Consider the following 7,817-nt stretch of genomic DNA (forward strand, 5'->3'; position numbering starts at 1 on the left):
CAACCCCCAGACAGCCTGCATGTCCAGGTGACTGCATGGTGTCCGTTATGAGGTGAAGTTTGAAGCTGGCTCATATTAAACACTGTACGGTCAAATATGGGTCTAGCTAAAAATATATTCCATCAGATGGTTCCTGAAATTGTTCTAGTATGGCTTAATGTGTGTGCGTGTGTGTGTAAGAGAGAGGGAAAGTCTCAAACTATCATGTTCTTATATTATTTTCTAAACAAATTCACTACCTCGACCTGATACAAAAAAATGGTAGGCCGCATAACGAGCAAAAATGTGCCTCTCCAATAGTTTATGATGACTCTAGGCCTATATATTCATTTCAATGCCATTGCGCAATGCACCATTGGTGTGTAAAAACGATTTTGGAACCCCTTGTTCTCTGGAATTGTCGAGTAAAATGAGCTGGTAGTCTACATGGTGATTGAACATTTTAATTAAGTACTTGAGACTGCAGAAACGGACCATTTCTCGTGCACGTATCCAAAGGCGTTTACATTACAAAACATACATCTCTCCTCTGTGGAAGAGCAGGCTCCAGAACGCTACAGGAGAGGTGATATGAATTACCAAACGTTAAGCCTTCAATAAACTAATTTGTGTAAATAGCGTCTCTGAGGACCTTGGTATTATTCAGTTCATTCCGCTTTATCAGTACCCTGAGAAGAACGTGCTTCCCGCATGCCTGTAGTTGAGCCTCAGACCCGCGCACTATTTTGATTAAGCCTCCTGCGCGGGAATGATGACAGCTTTTGACTGCCTTTTCACTCTTCTGGTTGTTACTAGTTACCACAGGCACAAGGTCAAAATTGGCTATATTGTAATAATTTATTTATATATTTCCTTTTTGGTCTAATTTAAGGTTAGCAGTGCAGTTAATGTGAAGCTGAAGGCTAGTTTTAAAATCAGATTTTAAGAAGATACATTGTAGAAATAGGCGGGGTTTATGATTTTTGTGGCTGTGATGGACGCCAATGTGAACATTCGGAATGAAGTGTAATTAAAACCTATGAATTTTCCTTTGCGGTCTCTCTTAAGGCATCTCTTTGCAGGCAAGATTGCAGTCCCTGCGCCCATTTACTGTCAGAAATGAATTGCGTCTCACAGCAGCCACACAATGGTTACTAAATGGGATAACGGTAGTGTCCTAATTAGAATTTAATTAAGTACCAACAAATAGCTTGTGGATAAAGATTTCAGTTTTGTTGGCCCAAATGAAATTAAACAATGTGGGCTGGACGTGTGATTGCGTTGCAACTGCAAATGGCCTACACTATTCATTATCATTATACATTTGTTTTGAATTAATGTGAAGTGCCGGTATAGGCATTCAAATCGCTTCTGTTGGATCCTTTTGCTGTGTGTGTGCGCACGCCTATAATGCCATTCCACCCCTGTTCACCAGTGGCCTATACCCTACCTTTAATGATTAACGCTAATATCAAACGTCCCATTTGGCTGTAGCAACATTGTACAATAATCGAAAACACCATACAGCCTAGGCTGTCTTGGTGACAACATATTTTGACCGAGGTGAAATATCCGTATTTGTTATTATTGTATTCTCCTATAGGTCTAGCATTCGTTTGCTGAGAATAGACAAGGTTGCAGAAGGCGCGTAGCGGTGATAACCTCTTGTTTGGTTTTCTTAAAACCCATTTGATAGCATGCAGCCTACTTACCCAGAGTTGCGAGACATTATTGGACGTCGTCACCCGTGTCCAAAAGTGTATCGTTCATTGATTGGCCCACTACACGTTCGAAAGGGTTCACGTTCTTCCGGTTGGTGTGGGAAATGTGATGTGAGGAGTTGGTGAAGATCGAACTGTCATACCTACAGTGGTGAAAAGCTCGGGGCTGCGAGAGGAGAGCGCAATGCCTTGTCAGTCTTGTCATGTCGACGACCATGACACGTTGGAGCGTTACGCACGAGGGATGTCAACAATTTAGAAATCAAAAAGTGCCCCAAATCAGATAGGTATTAATGAGCCTTTAGTGGTCACCGTATTGCTTCATTATTTTATATTTGGATATCAATACACACCAACAAGTGGAATTAGTTAGGAGCCTGGATCGAACCTTTTGCAGTCCCTTTCAGCAATGGAGAAGCAAAGGGCTCTACACAGCCCGGAGTCTAGTGAAGGGGAGAGCGTTTCTCCTTCTCGCAGTCTGCCTTCGCCGCCCATCCTGCCTCTCCAAGCAGCGCAGCAAGCGCACAGAACCACGAACTTTTTTATTGACAATATTCTGCGGCCAGATTTCGGCTGCCGGAAGGAGCATGGTTTAGGAGCTAGGGAACGTGCGCAGACTTCCAGCCGAGAGCGCGCCCAACCTTTGGTCGCCAGGCCGAATCATCCTGGAACCCCATGCCAGGACTCTAACTGCAGCAGCGACAGCACTTCTTCCTCCACCTCGTCCTTGGCCTTGTCTCCCACCCCCCAAAAGAGCACCTCGTCATCGAAGGCTGACGAGAGCTCTGGAGGCAGCACGCCAAAGTTCGGCGAGAACACATCTTCTGTCATGGTTGTGAACGGCGGTAGTGGCGGCGCAGCGCCCAAAGCCGAGTCCCAGCCGCTGCTGTGGCCTGCTTGGGTGTACTGCACTAGATACTCGGACAGGCCGTCATCTGGTGAGGCAATAGTTTCTTGAACAATCTTTTGTCAGGGTATTGTAGCCTAATGCGTAATGTTATAAATGCCTTATTGTCCCTTGCAGAAATATAAGTATTTCCTCAACATGCTTGTATTTGATATATTTGTTATTAATTCGTCGAAGTTGCACATTTATACTTAAATTCAACTGCATTTTATACTTTATTTTCACGCTGTGATAAATTACAATATTTGTAGGTAATGGCGTAGTGGTCCTGTTACTGCATGAAAAGAGTGACTGGCTGTAGAGCAGGCGAAAACATATATTATTAGAAAAAATATTCTGGATAGAACCAAAAACAGTTATTTTTATGCTGATATATAGCACCCCTAAAGGTTCTGTACAGAACCGAAATGGTTTCCATATAGAACCCTATATGGAACCCAAGGGTTCTACATGGAACCAATTCTGGTTTAGTGAAGAAAAGCCCCTGGGGTTCTGATCAAATAACCCTACAAAATGGTTCTATATACAACCTTTATGGGTGCCATATGAAGCAAGCAGTATATTGTAGGCCTACTCAATCTTTTTCTCAACAGGAAGCAAACTTTTGCAAATTTAAATTATGCCATATCATATGTAAATAATCCATTATTCAGGCCTACTAGGAAAATATATGGAAAAAAAATCTGAAAATAGGCTACTTGGATATGTTTGTGCTAATTCATTTTGAAATAGGACTGTGTGACATCTACTCTGTTCTACCGAGAGAAATCAAATAAATTGAAACAGTGAAAAATAGAATAGGTGCTTTTCAAGAGCAGCATTGGTCCATTTGAGAACATATCAGAATATGTAAACATAATTTCATCGATGACTGTGTGGCCTAACATTTCACCCTCCTTATTTGCAAGTGAGATCTTGGTCCTGGTCACTGGTTTCATCTTGTAGGCTCACCCCAAAATGCCTTGCAGATATGACATGTTTTAAAATGTGTCACTTAACATGAGAACATACTCCATTCATTGGATTGAAAGAGAGATAGAGCTCGTACATTTAACAGAATACACGTTTAGGCCAATATAGGCCTATACAGGCTATACATTTACATGATTCCTAACCTCTTATTAGACCATGTACCATATATATTTAAACATTCCAATGAGACTTTAGAAAAATAAGGTTACATTTAATACAATTTAAGAAAGTGCATCAGGGAAAAAAACTAGAATAAGAATCTCAGTGACGTCAACATGTTGAATTAATGAACAACTTTGCCTGTCTTGATAGAGAAGGCTGTAAATTATCTGAGTATGCAATTAGTGTAATCCCCCAACTACATGTATTTAATAAATGTTAGGCTACGTTAAATGGGAAGCATGCACAATGTTTATTTTGTTCTAAGTTCCACAGTCCAATGGTTCCAATGGCGTTTTGGCGAATAAATGGGCTTTTCATAATTACCATAAACTTGTCAAAAATATAGACTGTGTTTTATGCCGTAGGTATTGATAAAAATCAGTGCAACAATAATGACATGAAATTTAAAGCTATACATTTCATCTCAAACAAAAACTATTTACTGAAGAGTTTATATTTGTGTTAGAAAATGATATAGGATTAGGCCTAGCATCAAAATACAATTTTAAGAAAGATAATAACGGATAAATTACATTTCCTGTTTCTCATGATATTGTTTATTTGTTTGTCTCTGGCACCATGATAACAAAGGACATAATTTAATATTTAAATGTATACTGTAGCGTAGGCTACCCTTATGCACATAAGCCTATACCTGGGTCTGCATTTGGTACAAAATATATTAATTCCTTTCTTATGTCAACAGCTAAAGATCACTGAGATTCAACGATTTTTTTTATTTATTAGGCCTATAACTACTTGTGATCAATGAAAGGCCTATAACCGTCACAGTTGGCCAATAGTCCTTAAACAATTGTATGTTTTTAAATAGCTGTAGTTGGCTTTAGTAGCCTACAGTTTTTTGTTTGCATATTTTTGCTAAATAATTATGAAAGTCGACCTACAGCTATTGTTCCCTTCACACAAAGGCCTGCCGCTCAGTGCACTATGGACCTTATTCTTCTCAGGACATCATGCTATTCATAGTTATTATTGAGGGTCTACCATTGGGATGACCATACCGTTAGACTATAGCAAAGTATTCAACTATAAGAACGTTTATTGTTATTATTATTTGTATTAGCTTACCGTGATTATATTGGTTATTTTTATGATTATGTGATTTCACAAAATGACCTTTTTTAACTAGGCAAGTCAGTTAAGAACAAATTCTTGTTTTCAATTACGGCCTAGGGACAGTGGGTTAACTGCCTGTTCGGGGGCAGAACGACAGACTTGTACCTTGTCAGCTCGGGGATTTGAACTTGCAACCTTCCGGTTACTAGTCCTCCACTCTAACCACTAGGCTACCCTAGTAGCGGCTATTATTTGTGTACGTTGTTTTTATAATTAGGGTATTTTTAAGCGTAAAATCTGCAATGGAATTGGTTTTTGGTGATGATAGTGAGACTAGGTGTCTGGCGCTCGCTGAATATTTATATTCCCGTTTTTATTGTCGTCCCTACTGTAGGCCCAAGGACACGGAAATTGAAAAAGACGAAAAATGAGAAGGAAGACAAGCGACCCAGAACGGCGTTCACGGCTGAGCAGCTCCAAAGACTGAAAACTGAGTTCCAGGCCAACCGTTATATCACGGAGCAGAGGAGACAGTCTCTAGCTCAAGAGCTCAACCTCAATGAGTCACAAATCAAAATCTGGTTCCAAAACAAACGGGCGAAAATAAAAAAGGCCAACGGCTATAAGAACGGCCTGGCTCTCCAGCTGATGGCGCAAGGATTGTACAACCATTCCACCACCACCATTCAGGAAGACAAGGAGGAGAGTGACTGAGACTTCGCTTGCAGGAGTCACCTTTTGGGGGCACAATATTTGTGGAAAGTCGAGGCTATTGTAAAGAGATTTTCCATTAGTTGATAGGGCTAAATGTGTAGCGTATATGTGGACATAAACTATCGAAGTATGCCTACAAACTACAAACATGAATGAAAATGAATAGCCCATAATGAGACGTTGTATATTTAATTTAAGAAGAAGGGGTAAGCTATAGGAATATGACTACTCATCCCGCACTTGCTGGATAATTATATGATTGTTATCTTTGTCGCTTTAGGCCTAATGTGTTGTGATCTCTCTCTTATATCAAACCTCGATGAACATACAGACTGTGATCTGCCACTTCAAGCCAAAGATTTTATCGGAAAAAACAGCCTGAAAAAAACTGAATCTCCCTGTTATCGTACCTTTTTCCTGAACTGCGAGTCTCTAACAATCAGTAGACCGCTGTTGTCATTAGTTGCCTGCCGCTTGATGTAAGCCCCTCAGTTTGGGTGGAAAGGATATATGACTCAACTCGTGTTGGATTCACCTTATATTGGAATACTACAAAGACAGCAGCATCAGACTCTCTTGAAATATATGTAATCTCCCTCCATGATTAGAGGGGATGCATATACTAAGCTACATCTAAACAATGTTAACAAATAAACATTTTTCTATTGGAAAAAAGGCAACACTGCTCATTTTTTGTATGTTGCACTGCTCTGTGCAAACGATTACATGAATAAATCGTAGTGTCTATGGAGTTGGTTTGCAGCTCATTGGTTCAAGTGAGTGGGGTAACTGTGTCCATATTCATCCCGTATATTTTACAAAGGGACATTTTATTATGAGAAGCGTGATGATATCAGGCCTGTTCAGAGCGTTGCTGAGCATGAAATTGGCTTGCCATGCACCACAGTGCTCACTCATTTGCTCCACTATTTGTGTGCTAGGCTGGAAATATAAAACCGACTATTTGGTCTTGTATCAAATGTTGAGCCAGACAGAGCGCACCGCTCAAAGCTTGGCTGGATTCACAGGTCACGCGGTTCTCTTGAAAATCATGCTTGCGCGAGGGTCCACAACCACGAGTAAGGAAGATTGATTCATTTTTCACTTTAGGCCAAAAGCCTACTGCAGTGGGCAAAAATAAAAATAAATAAACAAATGTAAAAAAAACGTTTTTATTACAATTACAATCATAATGATCTGCCTTTTCGTGTATTTGTATTTATTAGGGATCTCCATTAGCTGCTGCCAAGGTGTAACCGATGTGAAATGGCTAGCCAGGTCGCGGGGTGCGCGCTAATAGCGTTTCAATCGGTGACGTCACTCGCTCTGAGCCCTGAAGTAATTGTTCCCCTTGATCTGTAAGAGCCGCGGTTTTTGTGGCGCGATAGGTAACGATGCTTCGTGGAGTGGGACGGAAGCTAAACTGTTACAAAGGCAACAAAATATAGAACAGTACATCATATAACATTATTACACCACTACCTATCCACAATACAGAATGTTTAATACCACCATAAAACAATGTCACAATGTATGCGTATGCATGTGTCTGTACCTTTGTTGTGTGTCTCTTCGCAGTCCCCGTACCGTATGGTATTTTGACCTGTTTTTTTCAATCTGATTCCACTGCTTGCATCAGTTATCTGATGTGAAATAGAGTTCAGTGGCTCTATGTAGTACTGTGCATTCTTGTTCCCGAACATTTAGATATTAGCCTAATCATTTGAGAATAAATTATTAATTTGAATGATGATTTACACACGATGCAGAGCTGCATTTTATCTTAACGGATGAAATCGAAGAGCAGATATAGCCAATCTACCCTTTCATGAAGTCGATAGGAAACGCTTAAAGTCAGCTCAGACTTGTTATTTCCTTTGTGGAGATAAATGGTCCTAGGTAAATAATAATCCCTTTTGTTTTTCATGTGGCTTTTTAACATTTTTACTAAAGGGAACTCATAATAACAAATCTTATACAACTTAGATGAATCATGGATACTATTTACACGCAACCTATTCGAAAGGTCTTTGTCAAGTATGTAGGACGAAGGCCGTAGTAAACATAATAAATCGATAATAACTAAAGTTGGATGATAACTAAAGTTGGATATGCTTTAACCATTATGAGCAAACTGACAAAGATAGGACTCAAGATTCTCTCTCTCGCTCTCTCCTCCTCTTGAATGGATGGTCAGGGGGGCAGAACATAATGTGTACAAATAACGTGTAGACTCCAAATTGACCGCAAAAAGACCAAACATATATAACATTTGACTAAAACAT

At 40.0% G+C, this 7,817-nt stretch overlaps 1 protein-coding gene across 1 annotated transcript; it reads left to right on the forward strand.

The window, feature by feature from the left end:
- The first annotated feature begins 1,772 nt into the window (after positions 1-1,772).
- Positions 1,773-6,276, forward strand: LOC118376671 (homeobox protein engrailed-1-B-like). The gene is made up of 2 exons (XM_035763408.2): positions 1,773-2,638; positions 5,213-6,276. Exons 1-2 carry the CDS (start codon positions 2,110-2,112, stop codon positions 5,530-5,532), a joined length of 849 nt encoding a protein of 282 aa, XP_035619301.1. The 5' UTR covers positions 1,773-2,109; the 3' UTR covers positions 5,533-6,276.
- Positions 6,277-7,817: the final 1,541 nt, after the last annotated feature.

The sequence above is a fragment of the Oncorhynchus keta genome, chromosome 34, assembly GCF_023373465.1.
Source record: "Oncorhynchus keta strain PuntledgeMale-10-30-2019 chromosome 34, Oket_V2, whole genome shotgun sequence".
NCBI lineage: Eukaryota > Metazoa > Chordata > Actinopteri > Salmoniformes > Salmonidae > Oncorhynchus > Oncorhynchus keta.

Bases quoted from the DNA above. Each gene is read 5' to 3' on its own strand.
- LOC118376671 (XM_035763408.2), top strand. From the start codon at position 2,110: ATGGAGAAGCAAAGGGCTCTACACAGCCCGGAGTCTAGTGAAGGGGAG. The intron at 2,639-5,212 runs GTGAGGCAATAG...TCCCTACTGTAG, and splicing joins CTCGGACAGGCCGTCATCTG to GCCCAAGGACACGGAAATTG.